Below are 26,045 nucleotides of genomic sequence, written 5' to 3' on the forward strand. Positions count from 1 at the left end.
AAATTCTGGCATATTTATCCTCCTGATTCTTTTCATATCATTATTTTTTTAAGCTTTCTTGTGATAAGGACAAGTGAAACTGAGAGATAAGAAAATAAGCGTGAATGAAATAAAATGTTGAGCATGCTTCACAGTGGCAGTTGTAATGCTGTGTTTTACTGGGCTATGGGTAAGATTAGTACACACGCAAGTTGGGACTTTCTAATCTATGCTATGGCATCAGATGGCTCCCTCACTCCTCATAATTATGACATCTCTGCTTGCTGCAGTGCTTTACACAACCCGTTCAGAGACCCTTCAGAATAAGCACTGAACTTTGATATAACTGAACAAGTCCAGTAGACTTTTCTCATCTCCGTTCTGGAAAACTGGTACTCTGCAATGGGATCCATCGAAAGACACAGCACTTAGAACCCATTGAAGAGTCACTTGCCTTGGGCAGTTTCAATGGGATAATTTTCCCCTTAAACTCTGTAGAAGATTTGCTGAGGTGAGTTTTTGTGTAGTAACAATAGGAGCAAATCTATTTGCAAGCAGGACAGAGGGTTCGCTGTACGAAGCTCTTCTGCAAAACCTCAGTTGCTCGCTCTGTGCTGGTGTTGAGCCCATAGGTCACTGGTCTTATTTCAGGCAGGTGAGTACCCAGACCAGAGTGCCTGATACTGACTCTGACCAATATCTCCATAGAAAAAAAGGCTAAGGATTAATTAAAAGGATAAGCTGTATCTGCTTGGCTGCCTTCCTGGTTTTGGAGCCATTAGTCCTGCTCCAGGCTTTGTGAGAGAGCTAGTTTCACCTGCTCCTCTCCATCACTGAGGATGAAACTCTATTGGAATAAACTGTAGCAAGCTAAGTTTGTAGGAGGGTTAGAGCTATATATGAAGGAAACATCTGGAGACGAGGAGCTACTGACAGCCAGAGTGGCCTTTGTTCTCATTGATTTTAAGAGACACTTGGGGCAAATAGATCTACAACTGCACCTATCATCCATGCTTTGGTTTGTAGAGACATACATATATTTCATACTGTGCAGGCAGTGTATAGAAGTAGAGAAGAATTTTGCAATCTGAGTGCTCTAGAGATTGAGATTTTGTAAATGAGTGAGCAAGTGGAATATATAAAGAGTGGGGCTCATTGGCAGAATGGACGAGGGGGTAGACAGCTGGCATGTTGCAAAGCCCAAGAATCCCAGCTCCAGTTTACAGGAAGCTGAACGGACTTTTCTAATATTGGGAAACTAATGTATTTGGTTTATATCTGAGCCAAATTAGTGGCATTACATGGGTTGTGAATCAGTACATAAAGTCAAATAGGATTGTGTAGAACTTAGTTCATCATATTTTTAGGGGTGGCTAAGCTCTTGTTTCCCGTGTCTGTCTCTTGAGCAGTTTCAGCCTGCTTGATACAAGAACTGGGAAATTAAACAAAATAAATGAGTCTAATGAATTTTTGCACTATAATCAACCTCCTAGGAAGGTAAATATAGTCAGGATAAACCTAATCAATGAGAGAGAATGAGACAGAATCTTCTTACAAAGGACATAAGCTGTGCATGTCTACTACACTCTATCCACTGAAGTGGATCTTGGTGAGTCGCTTAATACCTGGATTCAGATTCCTCTGATCAGCCTAATTTACTGACTTGTCTAACTGCAGCAGTGGAAAATTTGAATTCTGGACTTCAGCCAAGTGAATGAGATCATCACTCCTATAATCCTATAAAGTTCAAGCCTGGGTTTAATGAAAGACTTCACAAGTGTGTCTGCTTGTTATGATACTTCTCTCCCCTTCTTGCCTCTGCAGGCCAGTAAGAAATGCACCGTGATAGGTGGCTCAGGATTCTTAGGCCAACACATGGTGGAGAGGCTGCTGGAGAAAGGCTATACAGTCAATGTGTTTGATATTCAAAAGGGGTTTGAGAATGATAAGGTGCAGTTTTTCCTGGGAGATCTCTGCAGTAAAAAGGTATAGTATGAACAGAGCTGACAAATATAACACTGTGTTAGGTAACAAAAGTGAAATATATAAACTGAGCTTAGGATCTTGTAGAGGCACGTTCCCCAAGGTAATTGACTCAGTTTTTGTGTGAGACATGTAATGTGTTCCTTGAAAGGTGGGAAGGTCAACACTACAGCAGTATTTCGTGGAATGGTTGCAGTAAGACCTTGTGAAAGGGTGGTCAACTGTATCCCCTCTCTGCTAGTGCTGTCCTTCACTTCTCTTTCACCAGTGGCTCAAAATGGTCCCTAAAGGAACACTCTTCTTGAACTCTTTGGAACAGTCCTTGGGTGTTTTAGCTTGTATCTGTACAAGGACAGGGCTTATACCTGCCTTCCAATGTGGAGACATGCATCACAATGTGTCTTGGAAATAACTTGCTGCATGTGTCTTTGAGAGGACTTCTCCACAGGCATGATGTACTCCTGAGAGATGCACCATAAAGCTGGGCAGTAATGTTGGGATATGGGGGTTAAATCCTTGGAACTATGCTGAGTTTTTAACTCCTATCTGAGGCATCCTTGGCCTTCTGCCTGCACCTGACTAGCTGGGCATGGCTAGTCTCCAAGCCTTGGGAAGCTTCTGGATTTTTTCCTGGGGGGTGAGGGGGAAGGGAAACAAATAGAGCTTCCTGCCTAGCAGAAAGAGGTCTGGAGATACAAGAGCTGGTCCTGTATCTCGACTCTTCAGCTTCATGAAGATGATGTGGCTGTTATGTTTCACAAAACAAAATGTGGGTATTTGTGTGTTCATATAACCTACACAGTTTTCAAATGGAAAGCACTCCTGGTGTTTTCACTGGTGCCTTGCCTCATCTGTCCCCCTAGGACCTGTTTCCAGCTCTACAAGGTGTGACAGTGGCTTTTCACTGTGCTTCACCAGCACCTTCCAGTGACAACAGGGATCTGTTTTACAAAGTGAATTTTATGGGGACCAAAACAGTCATTGAAGCCTGCAAAGAAGCTGGGGTTCAGGTAAGAATAGAACAGCATATGGGAGGGGCATGAGATGCTGAAGTCCTGATATAAGGCTATAGAGTAATAGCAGCGTTAAAAGAAATGTGAACTTAATGACTCCAGTAGTAACTGTAAGACAACTGCACCATTTTCCCCTTGGTCTTTCCAACATCACATGAGCTTTTTATTTCAATTTCTGCCTATTGAAATCCTCGAGCACTGGATGAATGAGAGACTTTATTTTTTGGTGGAAGGAAGGTTGCTTGTGAAATACAGCCACTGTACAGTTTCTGGGCGGAAATACAGAATTACTAAAACAATACACAGAATTAAATGATGCATGTCAAGTATGGACTCCTGCCCCACAATTGCTTTCTTTCTGTAATAGGCTGCTGGGAGGAAAATAGGCCATGCGTTGTTTACCTTCAGGCTTCAGATTGGGATTCGTCAGAACAGGGAGTACATTTCAGTCTAGAACTTGTTAGGCAAAAAGTAATGTCTCTTTTAAATTGTAAAAAATTAAAAAGTCACATTTCAGAGGGTAATTTGATGATATTTCTGATCATCTGTATATCTTTGACTTCCCATTTCAAATCTGCTGGGCTATATCATATTCCAACAAATGCAGCATAAAAATCTTTTTAAAGATACTTTAACGACTAGCAAATACCAATGTGTGCTTTTTTAAGAGGTATTAAGAGTTGAAATGTACCAGGAAAACAGGCTAAGTGGGCATTCAAGTTCTCCTTGGAAACTATTTTTCTCTCTTGATTGACAGCACTGGAAATTTTCTGAAGTGTCCACTTCACCTGTTTCTGAAGCATTTTGTTACTTCAGTAGGATTATAAAATCCTTAGAGTAGGGTATATTATGAGAAGTTTATGTTGTCAGGCAGTTTGCAGTGGCTCACGACCATGAGTTTCTACCTCAGGGCAGACTGTCAGAACCAGGGGAGATACCGCAAACTGGTGGTCTATTCTATGATTAGATTTCACCAAGCCAGTAACAAATGTGAACTCCTGAATCAATGTAACAGTTTTAGCATAGAGTTAGGCAGTCCTCTTACTCTCCAGTCTATCTTGCCACCCAGACAAACTGGACTTAGTGATAAATGGTTATGTATACCAAAAATCATACCATATTCACATTGCTTCCAATCCCAAGAGACCAGTTACTTACCCCAAATCAATTGGTACCCTAGATTTTACACCAAAGACAATGCTTGTAGCTAATCTTGTAATAAGTTATCTAAAGGTTTATTAACTGGGGGGGGGGGGGGGGGAGTTAGTTACAGCTTAAAGCAAGCAAATGTATACACACAAATGACTTACCATCTAAATTCTAAGAGCGACAGAGTTGTAGTGTCTTTCAGAGCAGACCAGGAGGCAGCCTCTAGGAATCTCTAGCTTCATTTTGGTAGCTCTGGCCCTGTGAGAGTTCAAACTGCAAAAAGAGAAAATCTTCCTGTGACTTTGTTTGTTTTATTAGAATTTCCCAGGTGCAATAGGGCCATTAACCAGTCCGTAGTATTGTGATGTTCCTTGATGGCCCATCTGTTTTTGATAGTCCTTTGGGATGACTGGGATGCTTGGGTTCACAAGTTCAGAGTAAATATTTTCAAAGTTATAAAACAAAACTCATGCATTTTCTTAGTATGGAATACCAACATTACAAGTGAGATTAATGCATGCAAAATTTTACAAGCATTTCTTAGAGGCTAAACATTAAATACATTCTTATAAGATAATACCTATTTCGAGCAAAACTAACAAACAGGTGAACTGGTCTGGTCTCCAGCTATGAGTTTGTCAGTTCTTAGCTAATGCCTGCAGCATGGGCAAGAGCTGGCATCTGGTCTGCCAGCATCACATATGTATAATGAGACGTTTATGTATATTTTGTTTGCTTTTTCTCTGTGTATTTAAAAATTAATAAACAGTTCATAGAAATAAATACATTCCTTGGAATAGGGACTTCCTCTGATTTTTTCAGTAATGTGCTATCTAATGGAGCTCAATTAAGAAAATGGAGTTTTTATAACCTGTAATTTTCAGATCACTTTCAATTAAAGCATCTCTAAAAGAAACTGCTGCATTCTCTGTAGAACTAGCCAAGAAGAAGCTAATCTTGTTCCTTCACATTGACTTTCCCTTCCATGCAGCCTTTGTAAACAATATATCTTTTGGCTTATCCTCTAATACAGTGGTTCCCAAACTTTAACAGCCCGCAAACCCCTTTCACTAAATCGTGAAATCTCATGAAGCCCCTCCTAAAAATGAATATTTCCAGGGATTTAAGTTTAAATTTCCTCCACACTCTGTGGGTCTCCTGCTGCTGGACCCTATTGACCACCCTGGTCAACTGAGCTCAGGCTGCAGGTCCTGCTGACCTCTAGGGCTTGGGCTGCCAGCCCCAACTGCCCAGCCCCTTCTCCCTGGGGCTCGGGCTGCCAACCCCGCTTGGAGTGCTGGGTTTCAGGCTGCTGGCTCCCCTGCTCATGGGGCAGGGCTCAGGCTGTCAGCCCCAACTGCCCTGTCCCACTCTTGGGCTGTCTGCCCTGCAACCAGGTCCCACCTGGTGCCTCCAATGCCTGGGGTCCTCTGGTTGCCATTAGTGAAATTTTTCTGGCGAACCTCCTGTAACGTTCTGCGAACCCCAGTTTGGGAACCACTGCTCTAATACATTACTTTTCTTCCATAACCATTGTCAGAAACTGGTGTTAACCAGCAGTGCCAGCGTAGTCTTTGAGGGCACAGACATCAAGAATGGAACAGAAGACCTCCCTTATGCAAAGAAGCCCATTGACTACTACACAGAGACCAAGATCCTACAGGAGAAGGTATACAGCACCGTGCTGCTAATGCTATCACTCTCTGGGCTTAAACCAGCATTTCTTCTTTGAGTGATGGTCCCTATGTGGATTCCAAATGTGGGTGCTCATGCACGCCATATGCTGGAGCCGAAACTGTTCATAGTAGTGTCAGTTGACCTGCATGACCCATGCTGAGGCTTTAAGAGGTTGCGTGGGTCAACGCCGCTCCAGTTCCCTCTTACCGCCGCATCGCCAGAGTTGGAATCTCTGTTCCTCGGTGCTCTTAGAATCATAGAATATCAGGGTTGGAAGGGACCCCAGAAGGTTATCTAGTCCAACCCCCTGCTCAAAGCAGGACCAATTCCCAGTTAAATCATCCCAGCCAGGGCTTTGTCAAGCCTGACCTTAAAAACCTCTAAGGAAGGAGATTCTACCACCTCCCTAGGTAACGCATTCCAGTGTTTCACCACCCTCTTAGTGAAAAAGTTTTTCCTAATATCCAATCTAAACCTCCCCCACTGCAACTTGAGACCATTACTCCTCGTTCTGTCATCTGCTACCATTGAGAACAGTCTAGAGCCATCCTCTTTGGAACCCCCTTTCAGGTAGTTGAAAGCAGCTATCAAATCCCCCCTCATTCTTCTCTTCTGCAGGCTAAACAATCCCAGCTCCCTCAGCCTCTCCTCATAACTCATGTGTTCCAGTCCCCTAATCATTTTTGTTGCCCTTCGCTGGACTCTCTCCAATTTATCCACATCCTTCTTGAAGTGTGGGGCCCAAAACTGGACACAGTACTCCAGATGAGGCCTCACCAATGTCGAATAGAGGGGAACGATCACGTCCCTCGATCTGCTGGCTATGCCCCTACTTATACCTCCCAAAATGCCATTGGCCTTCTTGGCAACAAGGGCACACTGCTGACTCATATCCAGCTTCTCGTCCACTGTCACCCCTAGGTCCTTTTCCGCAGAACTGCTGCCTAGCCATTCGGTCCCTAGTCTGTAGCTGTGCATTGGGTTCTTCCGTCCTAAGTGCAGGACCTTGCACTTATCCTTATTGAACCTCATCAGATTCCTTCTTAGCTTAATAAGAGACAGCTTCTGTCCATTGTACATAGTTTTTTCTCCTTAGTTAGTTTTTCGTAGTGTACTTATTTGTTTATCATTAGTTGGTTAGCTTTTTCCCCTAGACGTCTCCCCTCTGGGGACTTTTTGCCTGGCAAGCTGGGTTCAAATACTGTGCTTCATGCCTGCAATCCTTTTCTGTGAGTGACGAGCACCAACATTGCCTTGGCGAGGCTCATATTGCTGCCCACAGCTCTATTTGTCGATCATTTCTGTCGCGCATCTGCAAGGCCATAGAACGTCACCACCACAAAAACCTCATGGAATAGGCAATGCAACACAACCGTGTGTGCTTCCGGGATCCACAGATCTGCTGGAACGGGGTTCAACACTGGCAGTGAACACCTCTCCAGAGCCATCCCGCCCAGCACCAGCTGCATAAAAAGCACACTCATGGGCATAAAGGTAGCTCCCTGATGGCGACTGCCTCCAAGCACAGTGTTGTCTCCCTGAGCCATGCCAGGTCGGGTGAGAAGTTGCTCGCCAACTCAGACACTCCAGTTCCAAAGAGTCCCACTCTGAGCACGAGTCTAAGCCCTGCCGCCGGCCATGGTGTCTGGCCCACCACTGTCGCCTCAGGCTCTGTTCAGTCTGCTGGGTCTATCCAGATATACCTACCCAGTACCATGCATGCCAGGACACTTGTCTCCCATTACCCCAAACTTATGCTGCTGTACGTGGTCTCCCTGCTCTGTCCTGGGACCTCTGTCACTATCTGCCTACCATTCCCCCTGCTCCTTCTCCAACCTTCTGTTCCGCTCTTCTACACTGGGCCCCTCTGCAGAGGAGCCTCTGTTGCTCCTGGTCTGTCCTCTCACACCAACGGTGCCAGCAGTTCTGACGGCTCTGCCCCTACCAGACCTGTCTTCTGAATCTAAGTGGTCTTCCAAACTGAACACTGCATTCTCGACTGCACGGTCCTACAGCCCGGACCTTCGGTGCCATCCATACCCTCCCGCATACACCCCACTGGCCGATCCATAGTACCATTATGCCCGAGCATTACCGCCGCCTGGCGACTCATATGCTGGGCCATGTGAAAGCCCTACCATGACTGTGGCATGCCACCTCACTTGTGACACTGTCCATCCCCAATGCACGTGGCCCCTTCCTCCATCTTTGAGGACCCACAGGCTGTCCGTGTTCCGGCGGCACTGGTGTTACTGACTGTGACCTCATCAACCGCAGTCCATATGGGCGCTTCCTAGTCTCCAGATGATGCCATCATCCCTCCTACACTCTCACCTCCTGCAGACCTAGTGTCGTACTGGGACTTATTTTGGTGTCCAGGACCTGCAGGATCAATTCTTGGATATCCTACGATCCCCTGGACCCTTGCATATTTCCCTCCCGATTCACAACGCACTCTTACAACTGTTTAGCACATCCTGGCCTCCTGTGCCCCAACACCGAAGCGGGTGGAATGCTGCTATTGCATTCCCTCTAAGGGCATGGACTTTCCTTTCACCCACCCACTCCCTAACTTGCCAGTGGTCCAACCTGCGACTGAGCGTGCCCGGCATCAACACCTGCGGTCCACATCCCTGATTGGGCTGCCAAGAAGCTGTACCTCATGGGCTGCAAGGTCTACTCCTCTGCTGGTCTTCAATTCTGCATCATCAGCTACCAGGCCATCTTGGCCAAGTATGACTTCCTGTCACAGTCCACGCTTACAGACTTCCAGGCCTTCCTTCCCCCAGAGAAGCAACAAAGACTTCTGATGCCAACTGGATGAAGGCAAGTTGGTGGCCAAGGTTGCTGTCCAGGCTGTGGTTGATGCTGCCAATACTGCCACCAAAGCCACCGTCCTGCTCGCTAGCATCCAGGGTCATCCCTCCCTGGGATTCCTGGCTTCACTCCAGTGGCTTCCTGAAAGAGGTCCAAACCATCCTTGAGGACCTCCCCTTTGACAACCATAAGTTGTTCAGCTACAAAGTGGATGAGTCCCTACACTTCTGTGCCACTCTCCAGTCCCTGGACCTTTATCCCCCCACCGCTGCCCATTATCAACAACGTTCCTCCTTCCATCCCTGCCCTCAGACCATGTACCAGCCTTACCACCAGTCCTATTCTCAGCTCCCACAGGATTCTTCTCTGTGCCACCTGTGCACCCAGCGACCTTGCTAGCCTGCCACTGCTTCATCTGTCTCCAGCATTCCTCAAAGCAGCCTTTTTGACTCCTTCCCTGAGATCCATGAACCTTCCCACCACCTTCCTGCCACTACAAAGGTGATTTTTGGGGGGTCAAGATTACCAGCGACTGCTGGGTGCTGGACATTGTTCATTGGGGGTACCTGATTGAGTTTCTCTGCTTCCTGCCCATCCCGGGAGCACCCTGCCACATTGTTGCACTCTCCCCTTCTCCAGAAGGAAGCATATGCCCTCCTTCTCACCTCCTACAGAAGGAAGCATAAGTCCTCCAACTCAAGCACTGTCGGGGCTTCTATTCCCCTTATTTCTTCTTTTCGAAGAAGGGCGGTGACTTTGGCCCTATTTTGGACCTCAGCCTTCTGAACAGATTTATCTGCAACTTCCGTTTCCTCATGACTCACCCTCCCTCTCATTATATCCTCCTCTTCTCCCCCCCCCCCCCCCAGTGGAGCTTGGTTCACAGTATGAAGGCATCCTTTTATTTATATTTCCATATCGACGTCCACCCTGCTCATCGTAAGTTCCTCCGCTTCACAGTCAAACGTTCTCATGATCAGTTCCGGGCCCTACCCTTTGGGATTGCTAATGCCCCCCACGTCTTCACAAAGATCTTTGCCCTCATGTCAGCTCATATTCACTGCCTGGGCCATTCTGTGTTCCCATGCCTAAACAATTGGCTCTTCATGGCATCATCCCAAGCCTATCTCACCACTATTCAAACCTTGCATGCCCTCCTCAGCGCTCTAGGGGTTTGCATCAATGAGGAAAAGTCTATCTTCACCCCTTCCTGTTCCCTCACCTTTATAGGTGCTCATCTGGACGCTGTTGCGGCCTGCACGTACCTTCCCTCAGAATGCTTCACCACTCTCACCACCCTCCTGCCGCCACCAGTGTACCCACATCTGTCTTGCCTCTCCCTTCTGGGTCATATGGCGGCCTGCACCTCCATTACCCCATACACCAGTCTCCATTTGTGCTGCCTCCAACTGTGGCTCCGGTTCTTCTACAACCTGCACTTCGACCACCTCAACAAATGGGTCTTCATTCCCCCACCAGTTCTTGCCTCTCTCACCTGGTGGCGCAATCCAGCTACAGTTTTGGCTGGTGTTCCATTTGCACCTCCCAAACCACACCTTAATCTCACGACAGATGCTTTGCTTGTCGGCTGGGGTGCTCATCTAGACGACCAAGTGGCTCAGGGTCTCTGGTCACCCAGGGAGGCGCGGATGCATCTCAGCATCCTAGAACTGCAAGCCATTTGCCTTGCCTGCTGGCCTTCCTACCTCTCTTTGGATCCTGCTATGTACATCTGCTGTTGGACAACATGGCTGCTGTGGTTTATGTCAACAAGCAGGGTGGAGCCCGATTTCCCCCTCTCTCTACCAAGGCCATCCTCCTGTAGAACTGGTGCCTCCAGCACGACGACATGTTGCAGGCAGTACATCTTCCCGGCACCAGCAACTCCATGGTAGACCTGCCCAGCTTCTCCTTCCGTGCCAATCACAAGTGGGAACTTTACAACTCTGCTCTCTGGTCCCTTTTCTGCCTGTGGGGCATGCTGATTTGGGACCTTTTTGCCATGCCAGAAAACCACAAACTTCCCCTCTTTTTTGCTCCAGAGGCACTCTTGGCCCAGGCTCCTAGGGCAAGGCCCTCCTCGTTCCCTAGACCCACAGCCTATGCTATGCGTTCCTGCCTATTTCCCTACTTCCCCAAGTCCTCCGCAAAGTACAGCGAAATTGTGCAACTCTTCTCTTCAGAGTTCCCTCCTCACCCCGCCGGTATTGGTACATGGCTCTCCTATCTGTTCACCCTCAGATACGTTTTCCAGACATCCCGAATCTCCTCACACAACATGGCTGACTGTACCTTCCCAACCTGGGTCCTTTCCACTTCATGGCCTGGTATTTGATGAGGCTTATGCGTAGACAACACATGTTCCTCTCCTGTTCGTGGCATCCTTTCCCAGAGTCGCCACCCATCTACTAGGGCATGTTACCAACCTAGCCAAAAGGTGCCGTTTTTTGTTGCCTGGGCACAGCACCGTTGGCTCCCCTTGGACTATTTCCGTTCCTGCCATTCTGGACTATCTCCTCCACCTCCATCAGTCGGGCCTTGCCCACTCTTCTGTCTGTATCCACCTGGAGGTGCTCAGTGCTTCGATTTCTCCATCTTCACCCACCCGACTCCTCCTCCTCTTTTGGAGCTTTCTCAACTCCTTCCCCACCATATGAAAGCCTACTCCTACCTGGACCTTAACCTCATCCTCTGAGCCCTCACCAAACCACTATTCGAGCCACTTGCAACATGCTCCCTCGCCTACCTCTCCATGAAGGTGATCTTCTTAGTGGCCATCACCTCTCTAAGGCGAGTTAGTGAACCTAGCAGCCATGATGGCGGGACCCCCTTTTACTGTTTTGCACAAGGATAAGGTCTCCCTTTTGTCTCCATCCCAAATTCCTCCCCAAAGTTGCTTCCCCATTTCACCTCAACCAGTCTGTGCACCTCCCCACCTTCTACCCTAAACTGCAGGCCTCTCCCCAGGAATGGGTTTTTCACACCCTGGATGTTTGCCACGAATTGGCTTTTACCTCCAGCATATCCAGTGTTTTTTTGGGCCTCCCCACTGGCTTTTTATCACTATTGTGGAATGTTGCTGCAGCCATGCCCTTTCGTTGCAATGCCTCTTAAAATGTATTTCTTGTTACTTCATGGACTGCTATACGCTCTCCCATATTTCTCTTCCGTCCCTCCCCCTGGGAGTCATGGCCCACTTCACTGTTACATCCACCTTCCTGGTGGATGTCCCATGGCATGATATCTGTTGGGCTGCCACCTGGGCCTTGGTCTACACCTTTTCTGCTCATTATGCCATCGCCTCTGCCACGTCAACGGATGCTGCGGTGGGCCATGCTGTTCTTCATACTATCTCTTCTTCCAAGTCCTCGCAGCCACCTCCTACCTGTGCAGTACTCACTACTCTCCCATGTTTGGAATCCATATAGGGGTCACCACTCGAAGAGGAGGAGGTTACTTAGTGTAACTGAAGGGTCTTCAGGATGGTCCCTATCTGGATTCTAATCCTGCTGTCTTTCCACTCTACTCTGGGCATCTTTGTTGCCAGGTAAGAAGAGGGAACTGGAGTGGTGTCCACCTGCACAGCTTCTTAAAGCCTCGGATGCAGTGGTCAACGGACGCTACTATGAACAGTTCCAGCTCCAGAACGTAGTACGCATGCACACCCACATTTAGAATCCAGATACAGACCACACACTGTGAAGAACCTCCAATTACAGTAAGTAACCTCCTCTTCCCAAAGTGGGACATGCCTTGTGCAGTGGGTGCAGACAACTAGCCACAGGGTGGACAGACCTCTTAGTTGTTTTTTAGAGTCTCAGCTTTCATTTAAAAAACAAGAGGTCTCTAGCTCTTATGGTTGCAAAGAAAACCTTCATAACATGACCAAGTATAACCGATGCAGCAAAGTTTGCCCAAGTTCTCAGAGCCTGAAAGGATAGCTCTAAACTATATGTGCCATTCATTTCACCAGGGTTGCTGTTCTTCTTCAGGTGCTTGTTCATGTTAATTCCTTTCTAGGTGTGTGTGTATGCGCACGCATGCCCACGTGCACAGTTATCAGACACTTTTGCCTTAGTGGTATCCGGAGGGCTGGCTGTGGCGTCCCCTTGAGTGCCGTGCTCATGCATCAGTATATCAGGCGCCGCTGGTCTTACCCACTCTGTTCCTTCTTACCGACCCTGGTGATTAGTAGGAGCACCTCTTTCCCTTGCTTTGCAAGTGGTCAGCGTTTTTTTTCCCCCCCTACTTGATCTTTAGTGAATCGAGCTCAGTTTGCTTGTTTTGTTTGCTTAGTAAACTGCTTTGTTCTGGTTGCTGTCCCTTTAACCACTTAAAATCTGCCTCTTAGAGTTAATAAACTTGTTTTGTTTATTATTAAACCCAGTTTGTGCAATTTTTAACTGGGGGGGGGCAAGAAGGTGTGCATAACTCTCTTCACATTGGGGAAGAGGGTGAATTTTTATGAGTTTGTGCTGTGCAGATCTTTCTACACTGTGCAAGACAGTATTATTTTGGGTTTATTCCCCAAAAGGGGTGTGCACATGACTTCAGAGCTGACTTCAGTCTTCAGCTGGGTGTGGCCCTACCTGTGTTGGAGAACCTTTGCTGGAGAGCCTAATTCAGCAAAACGGAGAGGGAATCTAGGCTGGTGGAGCAGGATGAGGGGCTCAGTGAAACCACAGTACATCAGGTGGCACTCCTGCCGGGGGTCTAACCCGTCACATGCAGCACCCAGTGCTTTGGCATGTAGTGCACCTCCAGCACCAGGCTCTTCCCGGCAGTGGTCCCCTTCACCAGTGCCCACGAAGAATGCCAAGAAGAGGGACCTGGCACTGAGCAAACTGGATAAAGGGGCTTTGGGCAAAGGACACTGCTTGGCTGGCCCACCCACACTGGAGCTGCAAGGGGGTTCTGCCCCGTGGAGTACCATCCCCCTATTGGACCCGCCACCAACTCTAGGGAGTGGTAGGGGAGCCAGGCTGATGGCTCAGTCAACGCCCTCTCGGCTCCCAGTGCCTGGAGAGCAACGAGCTCTCCCACCGCAATCAGCGCTGCTTGCAATGATGGACCAAGCTAAGGCTCCCCACAGAGGCAAGCCTGCCATGAGGGCCTCCCAGAAAGTAAGTGAGCATCCCCGGTCTCCGGAGCCAAGGCAGAGCCATGTGCCCCACCATTGGTCTCCATGTCAGCCAGGTCACCAGTTTGTCACTACAGGTTGCCAGCACCGCTTTACTGGTCTCTGTCCTTGCTCAAAGACTCGTCTAGAGAGAGACACTGGTCGCCTTACAGTTGGCACCAGTCATCTTCGCGATGATGGTCACCATCACCGAGGCCTCAGGGATGCTCCCCAACTCAGCATCTCTCCTCCTACTCGGTATTGGTTGGACCATTCCAGGCACCGGTCACTCGCAGCAGTGATTAACCGCCAGACCCGGGCCTTGATGACCCTGCCCTGATCTCCGGAGGAAGAGGACTTCTCCAGCACAGAGGAAGTTCAGCCCCTCCCCCAGGCAGCAGCGCAACTGGACTATAGAAGGTGCATCCGCTGTGGCAGTGCTGACGTGGCAGCAGGGTCAGTGGCTGACACAATGGTCCTATTGGAAAGCCTGGGGTGTACCTGTTATGCTGATGCCCCAATCCCACTACTCCTTGGTTGCCACATCGGCCAAACCTCAGTCGGCACCGATGGCACTGGGCTCGGTGCAGGATGTGCCGATGGGTGCTGCCGTGGAGGAGTAGGTGCCCACCCTGAGGCCTCCTTCCCCTTCCGGGGAAGATGCCCTGGGCTGTCCCCCGATAGTCCAGTCCACCTCACCGGAGGAGAAGGAGGATGTGGCTGGGCCCTCCTGGCCTAGCCCACCAGATGACTTCAGAGATTATCAAGTGCTGCTCTGCTGGGGGCCACCAACTTGGGCCTCAAGGCGGAGGAGATGGTGGAGCAATCAGATACTTTATTCAGTGTGCTCTCCGTGTTCACCCCTGATCATGTCTCACTCCCGGTCCTGAATATTGCCAAGACCAGCTGGCAAACCCCATCCTCCATCCCACCCACTTCCAAGAGGACAGAAAAGAAGTATTTTGTCCCCGCAAAGGGATTTGAATACCTATACATCCACCCACCCCCGGAGTTGTTGGTTGTGTCGGCAGCCAACAAATGGGCCGGCCAGTTCCATCCCAAAAAATGAGGCCAAGAGACTGGACCTTTTTGGACTCTGGTGGAGGAAGGTACCGCAGCGGCACAGTGCTCCCTCCAGATGGCTTGGGATGCGGCCAATTCGGCTGCCAGGGTGGTCGCCTCAGTGGTGGTCATGAGGCACAGTTCCTGACTCCAGACTGCTGGCCTATCCTAGGAGATGCATGCCTCTGTTCAGGACCTCCCGTTTGATGGAGTTGGGCTCTTCAACCAAATGAACGCAAGGATGCATGGCCTAAAGGATGGTCAGGCCACCCTCCACTCACTGGGGATGCATGGTAGCCATTCCATCCACCCGCACCGCGAAGGTAGTGGTAGCCTCGGCAGGGACCTGCAAGGAGAGGGGACTCTGGTTTTAGTCACCACCACCCCTCATCCTCCAACTCACTGGCACAGCCTGGCCTGGCAAAACACCATGGGGGCCAGAAGTGCTCGATTTGAGGGCGCGCTTGAGAGCGACGCACCAGTCACCTCCCTGGATCTGCCCCACCTTTTCCTCGACCGTCTCTTCTGTTTGGCCTGGTTGAGGGTTACCTTGGACCATTGGGTGTTGGACATCATGTCATCAGGCTACACCATCCAGTTTTCGGCCACCCCTCCCTCCCATCCCTCTTCAGGGACCCGTCTCACGAGCAGCTCCTTGTTCAGGAAATAAACCACCTTCCGCAACTGGAAGCGGTGGAGGAAGTCCCTGAGGAAATGGGGGGGAAGGATTCTACTCCCACTATTTCATGAACCTAAAGGCAACAGGTAGCCTACGTCCCATTCTGGACCTGCAATGGCTCAATAAATACCTCAAGAAGTCGAAGTTTTGCATGGTATCCATCATTTCCTCCCTAGCTCTGGGAGACTGGTATACCGCTTGACTTGAGAGGTGCTTATTTCCATATCTCTGTCTTCCCAGGACACAGGTGGTTCCTTTGTTTCATGGTGGGCCAGTGCCATTTCCAGTTTACAGCAGTCCTCTTTGGCCTATGTCAGGGTTCCCTCCCCACTCTGAACTCTAAGTACAGACGTGGGGACCTGCATGAAAGACCCCCTAAGCTTATTTCTACCAGCTTAGGTTAAAAACATCCCCAAGGCATAAATCTCTATTTGTCCTTGGACTGAGGTATGCTGTCACCACCAAGTGATTTAACAAAGAACCAGGGAAAAGGACCACTTGGAGTCCTCTTCTCCCAGCAATCCACCCAAGCCTTTACACCCCCTTTCCTGGGGAGGCTTGAGAATAATATCCTAACCAATTGGTTACAAAATGATCAAAGACCCAAACCCCTGGGTCTTGGAAGAATGGAAAAATCAATCAGGTTCTTAAAAAGATGTTATTTAAAAAAAAAAAAGAGGTAAAAATCATCTCTGTAAAAATCAGGATGGAAAATACCTCACAGGGTATTCAGATTCAAAATACAGAGGGTTCCCCTCTGGGCAAAACCTTAAAGTTGCAGAAAACAGGAATAAACCTCTCTCTTAGCACAGGGAAAATTCACAAGCAAAACAAAAGATAAACTAATTCACCTTGCCTGGCTTACCTATACTGGTTGCAATATTAGAGACTTGGATTAGGATGGGTTGGAGAAGATGGATTTCTGTCTGGCCCCTCTCAGTCCCAGGAGAGAACAGCCACAGAAACAAAGACCCCCCCCCCCCCCGATTTGAAAGTATCTTTTGTCCCCATTGCTTCCTTTGGTCAGGTGCCAACCAGGTTATTTGAGCTTCTTAACCCCGTACAGGTAAGGAGGAATTTTTAGGTTACCCTTATGGTTATGATAGCCTATCCTCGGCTCTGCAGGTCTTTACAAAATGAATGGCCCCAGTAGATCCCAGGGGATCTATTCTTATCTTGACGATTGGCTCATCAAGGGCAGATCATGTACAGAGCAGCCTCAATCTGGTACGAGCCACATACAGCGACTTGGGCCTGTTAGTGAACGAAAAGAAGTCAACCCTTGTACCAGTGCAATGGATAGAGTTCATCGGGGCGGTTCTCGATTCCACGCAGGCAAGGGCATTCCTCTTGGAGTCCTGCTTCTGAGACATGTCGGATGTAATCTCTTGTGTGAGGGATCATCTGCTCACCACCACCCGCACCTGCCTAAGGTTGTTAGGTCATACCGCGGCCTGCACCAACATGGTCTACCATGCCTGGCTCCTTCTCTGCCTGCTGCAGGCATGGTTGGCGTCGGTCTACATCCCCAACAGGCACAACCTGGACCCGGTAGTCGAGGTGCCAGACCACATTCGGGCATCCCTGGCATGGTGACTGGATCCTGCATCAGTCTTGCAGGGAGGTCCCTTCACAGCTCCGGCCCCGTCGTTGACTCTGGTGTCCGATGCCTCAGACATAAGCTGGGGAGCCCACCTGGGAGGGTTCAGTACACAAGGCCGCTGGTCGGGGGTCAACTGCACCCTCCACATAAATGTCAGGGAGCCTCAGGGTGGTTCGCCTGATCTTCCAGGCTTTTCGGTCCCAGCTGCAAGGCAAGGTGGTTCAAGTCCTGATGGACAACATTGCCACAATGTTTTATATCAACAAACAAGGTGGAGCCAGGTCATAAGCCCTTTGCCGGAAAGCCAGCTAGCTCTGGGACTTCTGTGTGCAGCATGTCATTTATCTCGTGGCAGCGCACCTTCACGGGACCAGGAACATTTTGGCGGATCACCTCAGCAGAACCTTCTCATCTTACCACGAGTGGTCTCTCCATCCTGATGTGGTCTACCAAATCTCCCGGAAGTGGGGGTCTCCCCAGGTGGACCTGTTTGCGACTTGCCAGAACAGGAAGTGCCAGCTGTTCTGCTTGTTCTGGGGAATAGACAGGGACTTCCTATCGGACGCCTTTTCACTCCTGTGCTCTGGGGTTCTGATGTACGCTTTCTTGCCAGTGTCGTTGCTCCACAAGGTCCTCATGAAGGTCAAGCAGGACAAGGCCAAGGTCATCCTGATCGCCCTGGCTTGGCCTCACCAGCACTGTTTCAGGATGCTTGTGGACCTGTCAGTGTCGGACCTGGCCAGATCTCCTGTCGAGGAATCACGGTTGTCTCCTGCACCCAAACCTGGCAGCGCTGCACCTCACAGCTTGGTTGCTCCATGGTTGACTACTGAGAAGCAGGAGTGCTTGGTTAGAGTCCAGCAGGTCCTACTGGGAAGCAGAAAGCCTTCCACTAGAGCTACCTATCTGGCTAAATGGAAAAGCTTCATGTGCTGGACTTTTGGCCCGAGGGGTTGGGCCTGAGCAGGTCTCGCTGCAGCTGATCCTGAACTACCTTATGCATCTTCAGCTCCAAGCCTTGTCCCTTTTATCAATTAAGGTCCACTTGGCTGCTATATCAGCCTTTCACTCTCCGTTCCAGGGCAGATCAGTCTTTGCCCATGGCATGACGGTCTGGTTCTTAAAAGGTCTGGAGCGGCTCTATTCTCAAGTCTGGGATCCTGTCCCTCCATGGTACCTTAATCTGGAACTCAAGCAGCTCACGAAAGCACCCTTCGAGCCCTTGGTGTCCTGTTCTCTTCTGCTCTCCTGGAAGGTGTCATTTCTGGTGGCGATAACTTCTTCCCAAAGGGTTTCCGAGATTAGGGCATTCACATTGGAAGCACTGTATACTGTGTTCTTCAAGGATAAGGTCCAGCAGGTGCCACACCCGGCTTTCCTGCCCATGGTGGTTTCGCAATTTCATGCCAGCCAGGACGTATTCTTGCCAGTCTTCTTTCCAAAGCCTTATAAGTCTGAGGAGGAGTGTAGCTTACACTCCCTGGATGTCAGGAGAGTGCTAGCCTCCTACATCAAAAGGACCACACTATTTCACAAGTTGACTCAGTTGTTCATCGCGGTGGCAGATAGGATGAAAGGCCATTGTGTGTCTGCCCAGAGGATTTTATTTTGGATCACTGCCTGCATCCGTTTCTGCTATGATTGGCTGAAGGTGCCTCTGCCAGCAATTGTCACCCCCCACTCAACTAGAGCTCAGGCCTTGTCGGCTGCCTTCCTAGCCCAAGAGCCCTTCAAGATATCTGCGGGGCTGCTATCTGGTGGTCCATTCACACATTCATATCTCACTACGTGCTTACCCAACAAGCTCGAGACAATGCTTGCTTTGGTAGAGCAGTGCTGCAAGCTGCACGACTGAACTCCAAGCCCTCCTCCGTTAATACTGCTTGTGAGTCACCTAGAACGGAATCGACATGAGCAAGCACTTGAAGGAAAAATGGTTACCCACCTTTTCATAACAGTTGTTCTTTGAGATGTGTTGCTCATGTACATTCCATTACCCAACCTCCTGCCCCTCTGTTGAAGTTGCTGGCAAGAAGGAACTGAGAAGGGTATAGGGCCGGCGGTGCCTGATATACCGGTGCATGAGCATGGCACTCAAGGGGGTGCCACAGCTGGCCTTCCAGATAACGATAAGGCAAAAGTCTCCAACTGTGCATGTGGGTGCACACACTCCTGGAATGGAATGGATCTTGAAGAACAACAGTTACGAAAAGGTGGGTAACTGTTTGTTTTTTTATTTAGTCTCCTTGCTGACAATTTCAGCAAAGAGGTTAATGAGCCATAAAGAATGCATGAATATCTGTCATGTAGAGACGATGGAGACTTTCAAAAATACAAATAGCGGTTTGCATGCACCTTTGAAAGTCTCCCCTGGTGCCTTTAAAATAGCATTGTGGCACACTGATGGGGCAGTGGAAAAGATGCTTTCACAGCAGATGCTCATGCTGTTCCTGTTCTTTGGATAAATATAGAGCTTTGTCTTCACAGCTGTCAAACCTGCCCTTATACCAGCAGTACCTTCGCTTAATAGAAAAGAGCAAAGTAAACCTGTGGCATAAGTTAGGCTATTGAAGTAGGGTATACGTTTGAGACATGTTTATTTGTACAGAAGGTGTGCCAGAGGATTAGTGTGGAAAGAGCAGGAAGGTGAGACTGAGACCGGTAAAGTTAAAGGGACACAATCAACTTAATCACATGTTGTACAAACACATTTTGTTGCCTCTGGTGCAGAGAACATCTTCCATTATGAAAGTAAAAACTTGTCTGTCTTTGTGCACTTTGCATTTTCTCCCACTTGGGACATTGAAAATCTCTGAAGTCTGTTTCACATTCAAATTCTTAGTGCTGCAGGAGTTGGGTGTTAAACATGGCAGGGGACTGTTTTCAAATGAAACAAAACCAAATTCTTGTAATTGGAATTAAAAAAAATGTATGGAAATAGTCTAAAGTTTCATAAAGTTTTCAGCAGAATTTATATTTGAATCCCAATTTGAGTTGACCCTTAAGCAAAAGTATTAGGCTTAACAGCCTTTTTGCATTCCTTGAAAAAACCTTTAATTTTTTTTAAAAAAAGCCATGTACTTGCTATTCAAAAATCGCATCAGCGCATCTATTCATTTGCAAACTCAGCTGCCTTGCAGATTGATGAACTAATGGAGTAGGAGGCTTATGAATACACGATTAGACAAATCCAGCCCAATACGCCCATAATTATGCCTTTGTTTTTGGCAAAGCAGTGGAACTATCCATATTTATTTGCACATACAACTCAGTACTTCATATCAAATAACACTGGGTTTCTTTTGGGAAAGACACTAGCTGCTGGAATGTGGTAGAACATGTTGTTTGGAAACTCCTAATGGAACTAAAACTAAACTAAGTCTGCATGTTATCAGTTGGTGATTCCAGTGGAGTGAGATGATGCTTTCTCAAAAAGTGGATTAAGGGAGCTAATGATGGAAATTTTTCATTTATTGATGAGCTAAAGGATTTTGGGGTGGAGAAATAATTCTTTCTACTTCTCCTATTCCCCACTACCTCAGCAAGGGGTGGATGGAGTGATGCAGTTCCAAAAGTTCCAGGGTTCCACTGTTCACCTATAGATATGATTTCTTTGGTCCTCCTTCAGGTCTCTCTTTTGTTGGCTGATCTGTGAAGTTGTGTCTGACAATGAAACTGGATGCGGCCTTGTCTGCTGCCTTCTTGGCAGGAAGAGGAGTGGAAGAAAAGGAGGCGATCCAGAGGGAAAAGGTGTTCCACAAAGGCATAGATGGGCATTAGCTCATACATTGATGCTCGAGAAAGGTTCCCCCCCAAAATGCAGAGGAAGCAGTTCTATGGGATGATGATGCAAGGGATGCATTTCTAAGCCATCTGTTGGTCTCGCCAGTCTTTCTTGACTAACTTTTTGTCTCCCACAGGAAGTGCTAAATGCTAATGACCCAGATGATGATTTCTTCACGACTGCCATTCGCCCTCATGGGATATTTGGTCCCAGGGACCTCCAGCTGGTTCCCATCCTCATTCAGGCAGCTAAGAGTGGCAAAATGAAGTTCATGATTGGGTGAGAGAGACTTATATCTTTGTCTCATGGGAAATTTGATACCAAAGTGACATACCCCATTTGGAAGAGAATATTATTAGATCTGTAGTGTCAAAGATGTGGATGGTGCTTCTCCAGTGTTAAATCAAAGGCCCTGCCTGGACATGCCCAAGAACTAGGCAGAATGTGTGATTTAACAGTCCATCAACTTCTGCACAGAACCTACTCAGGAATCATAACATTTTTTCCCAGGAAATGATGGGTTCCCCAGCTATACCACCACTGCTTTGACCCAGGATTCATTTTGAAGAAGCCTTCTTTTTGTGGGATACTGGCACTGAGATGAGTTTGTCTCCTGTTTGAAGAGACATCAGTTGAGCTATCCATTAACCATCTAGAACAAATGTATATAATTATAATATAACTATGTACAAATATTGCTTAATGCACTACTGGATGGTGCTCAGACTCAACAGTAACGAGAGTGGCATATGAGCCTTTATCAGATAGACCATCTTTAGGAGTTTCTTGTTCTATGCCAGTTTATAGTGAAGATTCGTGATCATTATGGCTAAATTATGGTTGTGACATTACAGGTCAAAACAAAGATTGACCTATAAATCAGAGAGAAGTTACATTTAAATGCCACAGCCCTAGTAGTTTGGACAGTAGTTCAAAGCTGACCAGTCACACATTCATCATGGTCAAGTTATGTTCATATGTAATATGCAACAAGACCTGACAGAACATGGATTGTGTTACGTTAACTCATCTAGTGTTATACAATTGTTGCATTCGACTGTCTTATTGTGATCTCAAAACTTAAATTGCATTTTGATATTCATATTGATAACTATAATAAAGTTCAAAAACTTTGCTTCCTCATTGCAAGTGGCACAACTCATAGTGTGGAATTTAAAATTTAGAGCAAGAAATAGTACTGACTGTGATTAAGACTTTTTTTAGACTCGTGTATTGTGATTTAAAAAATAAATTTCCCATCCAGTTTATAATAGATTTAATTGCATACTGGGAGGGGTAGGTGTGTGTGTGAGAGACCTATTTAGAGAGAGGTGTCTTGTGTGGCTTGTGTTAGCTTGCACTTGTGCCATCAATTAAATTTACCTTCTCAAGCTGCTTTATGAATCATGAATCCAAATAAATTTAAGCTTCCCCTTCTTATGTTACTGAAACATTTTTTATAGTCTCCATTTTCCTCCCTAAGAAAGGTGTTGGCTCTGCAGAACTAGAAACACTTATGTATTCCCTTCCAGTGAAGACTCTTTTCTTTTCTATCTTTGTATGACCCATTAAAGCCACAATGACTGAAAATTACAAATCATCAGGAAGTTGTTTCACAACAATTAGCTTTCAGGGACAGGGGCTGGGAGAGTGCATCTGACAATCCAGTTGTTGATTTAATTAGGCTCTTAAAGAGAAATGAACACAGTGGGTTAAATTCAACTCTGATGTAAGCAGGTGAAGATCCCCCTCATTTTGGCCAGGGCTAAATTTGGATGAAATGTAATTTTAATGAGTCAGGCAAATCTATAAATGAGCAGAAAGCTTGTCCTTAAATAACCCTTTGTGTGCTAGATACAATAGTCATATCTGTTCTGCTTCTGTGGATTGTTTCATTGATGTTCTGTGGGTCCCAAAACTTTCAGATTTCAATTAGATGTGACTGCAGGTTTTAAAGCCTTACCTGGGACATTGGACAGGAGCTGGGATGGTGCCAGGCTTGCTCCTGAGTAGTGATTTAGGCTTTGTCTACACTAGCACTTTTATTGATCGGGGTGTGGGAAAAAAACACGCTCTCCCATCAACATAGCTACCACCGCTCATTGGGATGGTTTAATTATGCTGGTGGGAGAGCTGTCTCCCATTGGCATACAGCAGCTACACAGGCGACCTTACAGTGGCGCAGCTGCAGCGGTACAGCTATGCCACTGTAAGGTCCGTAGTGTAGACAAAGCCTTAGAGGCTTCTCGTTCAGAAAGGGGTTGGCCTGAAGCAGGACCTTTTTCTGACATCTGGGGAAGAGGCAGCTGGGAGCTCAGCTATGTTGGTAGCTTTGCCTTTTGCCACTTGCTGATTTTCAGCTGCTTTGTACATTGAGATAAGCTGTTTCCTTTTGTGTGTGCAGGGATGGGAAGAACCTAGTAGACTTTACCTTTGTGGAAAATGTGGTCCATGGGCACATACTAGCTGCAGAGCATCTTCATAAAGACTCTCCCCTGTGTGGGAAGGTAAGGTAGTCTCCCCATTGCATATGGATAGCAAAACTGGGTGTGATCAGAGGTTCCATTTCTTTGTGTCTTAGCTCTTCTTTCCTCTCAGTGACTTGGATGAATTTTTATTACACAGGAAAGTGACTGCACTAACTAGAATAAAACACACTATGAAAAAGTGCTGTGTAAACTTTCCCCAGACTCCATCTCCTCACCCGCACATGCACTGCTCTGCCACACCCCAAGGTCGGGACTTAAATGGGGTTGGAGTGTGGTACCCTATCTATGCTCTGCCCACACTCCTGAAATAGCTGCATGTTTCTGCTAATAGGATTGGCAATAAAATAGTTAATACTGACATGGAAGTATTGGTCTCAATGGGATGTTAACTTTGAAGACCAATGGAGGTGGTTCACACCTTGTAGCTATTTTTCTTTTTTGTCTGCAGATTCATTCAGATGGCTTTGCATCTGGTAAAAGCTTCTCGCAACCATAAGGGCTAAAGATAGATAGACTTTAAAGTTACTGCTCAATCAAAGCTCTAAGCACTTAAAAAGTATAACATAGCAGTTATAAAACACCTACTCCAGCAGAAATTCTCAAGGTTATCTTTGGGTAAAGAATTACAGTGCAACAATCACTAATAGTCTGAGGTCTTGTCTACACTTAAAATGCTACAGTGGCACAGCTGCGCAGCTGTAGCACTTCAGTATAGACACTGTGTACATTAATGGGAAGGTTGGTCCCATCGGCATAGGTAATCCACCTCCCCGAGAAGCGACAGCGAGGTCAACAGAAGAATTCTTCTGTCAACCTAGAGCCGTCTACATGGGGACTAGGTAGGCTTAACTATGCCATTCGGGGGTGTGAATTTTCACTTCTGATTTGTTGGGAGCAGTGGGCTCTCTTAACAAGGGAGGGAGTTGTAGTTCCATAAATGGCCATTTCTTGATATTAAATATAGTTAATTTTTCTTTAAGTCTGATACTAAGAGTCATCAGAGCAAAGCTGCGGGTGTTAATCTATTCAACAATAAAATGAAATTAAAACTAGGGCTTTATAAAAATGTGTCCAAATTGTCACATTTAACCACAAGGCTTTTTTTGTGTTCTTTTTTTCAGGCATTTCACATCACAAACGATGAGCCAGTCCCTTTCTGGTCATTCATGTCCCGTATCTTGACTGGCTTGAACTACAGTGCACCCAAATACCAAATCCCCTATTGGGTGGCATATTACTTAGCTCTCTTACTGTCTCTGGTGTTGCTGTTGCTGAGTCCACTCATCACGATCAAACCTACCTTCACCCCCATGCGGGTAGCATTAGCTGGGACATTCCATTACTACAGCTGCAAGAGGGCCAAAAGGTACATGGGCTACAAGCCGGTGGTGAGCCTGGATGAAGCAGTGGAGAGGACTATCCAGAGCTATTCCCACCTACGCCGGGCCAAGTAAGGAGACCCAGAGGAACCCCTCTAGCTAACACAAGGGCATTGAAGAGACCCTAATTCTCTGGACAAATGAACCTTTCTTCAAGCCTCTCCTAGGGATAATGCGTTTCTCTGGATTGAAGGACTTCATCCTGTAGTTGTACTAACAGCCTGTACCTCCCTGTGACTGCTTTGTGTGACAACCTGTTCTAAAATAGCTATTGGCTGCTACTCTGTTTGAATAAACACCCGAATGTTTCCTCCTAAAATAGTGAGCTAGTACATCCACATCCCATCCCCTGCTCTGTCCGCCCATGTCTTCTTCTATTTCACTGCTTTGGTGACTATGCCAGCCTTTCCTAATGACTGTGGATTGAGTAACAGAATAGGCACAGGAGGAAGGGGGCGAGCAAGCTGCTGGACCACCTCTGGTTGTGGAGGACCCCTTGGTACCAGCTTCCTCCTACTTGTCACCAGATGAGGCTATAGTGGGGCCCCCTCCACTGGTTCCCTAGAATGATGCTACAGCACATAAGGAGCTGTTAAAGAGGGTTGCCGCCAACCTGGGCCTCCAGGTGGAGGACTTAGAGGAGCCCACAGACTCTCTCTATGATGTTATCTGCCCCTTAGCCCCAGCCAGGATAGCTTTCGCCTTGCATGAGGGGGTCACGAAAATTACAAATGCCCTCCTTGCCTCCGATCTCCAAGTGATTTGGTCCGCTTGCATAAGGGCTTGTTATGAGCTGGCAGGGGATTTGGGTCCCCGGTCACTCAGTGAAAACTGATAATCAGAGCCCACTTGCCTAGAGTGCAGGCATCCTTGGCGGCCTTCCTGGCATGTGTTCCGATCCAGGACATCTGTAAAGCCAAGATGTGTGGTCCTCGGCACACGTTTGCGGCCCACTATGCCATCACGCAGCAGGCCAAGGACGATGCTGGGTTCGGTAGAGCTGTGTTGCAGTCTACATGTTCATGAACTCCTTACCCGCCTCCATGGGTAGTGCTTGGAGTTACCTAAGTTGAATGGACATGAGCAATCACTCGAAGAAAAGACAGTTCCCTTTTTCTGTAACTGGTGTTCTTTGAGATGTTACTCATGTCTATTCAACGACTCCGCCTCCTTCCCCACTGTTGGAATTTTTGGCAAGAAGGAACTGAGGGTAGAGGGAGCCGGCGGCGGCCTATATGACATAGCATATGTGCACCACTCCAAGGGGCTCCAGAGCAGGTCCCCTATGGAGACTGCTGAGGGAAAAACTTCT

At 47.6% G+C, this 26,045-nt stretch overlaps 1 protein-coding gene across 2 annotated transcripts in view; it reads left to right on the forward strand.

Annotated features, from left to right (window-relative positions):
* The window catches only part of NSDHL (NAD(P) dependent 3-beta-hydroxysteroid dehydrogenase NSDHL), a 29,334-nt gene extending 4,282 nt beyond the window's left edge, over nt 1–25,052 (forward strand). The window contains exons 3-8 of one of the 2 annotated variants that reach the window (XM_084640241.1): nt 1,804–1,965; nt 2,826–2,972; nt 5,665–5,793; nt 21,002–21,144; nt 23,270–23,372; nt 24,476–25,052. In XM_084640241.1, the coding sequence (XP_084496367.1) occupies nt 1,804–1,965; nt 2,826–2,972; nt 5,665–5,793; nt 21,002–21,144; nt 23,270–23,372; nt 24,476–24,808 (1,017 nt within the window). In that variant the 3' untranslated portion in view covers nt 24,809–25,052. The remainder of the gene's footprint in view (nt 1–1,803; nt 1,966–2,825; nt 2,973–5,664; nt 5,794–21,001; nt 21,145–23,269; nt 23,373–24,475) is intronic. The other variant, XM_084640242.1, reaches the window with a different exon arrangement.
* The last annotated feature ends 993 nt before the right edge of the window (nt 25,053–26,045 follow it).

Source organism: Lepidochelys olivacea, assembly GCF_965140295.1.
Source record: "Lepidochelys olivacea isolate rLepOli2 genome assembly, chromosome: 9".
NCBI classification, from domain to species: domain Eukaryota; kingdom Metazoa; phylum Chordata; order Testudines; family Cheloniidae; genus Lepidochelys; species Lepidochelys olivacea.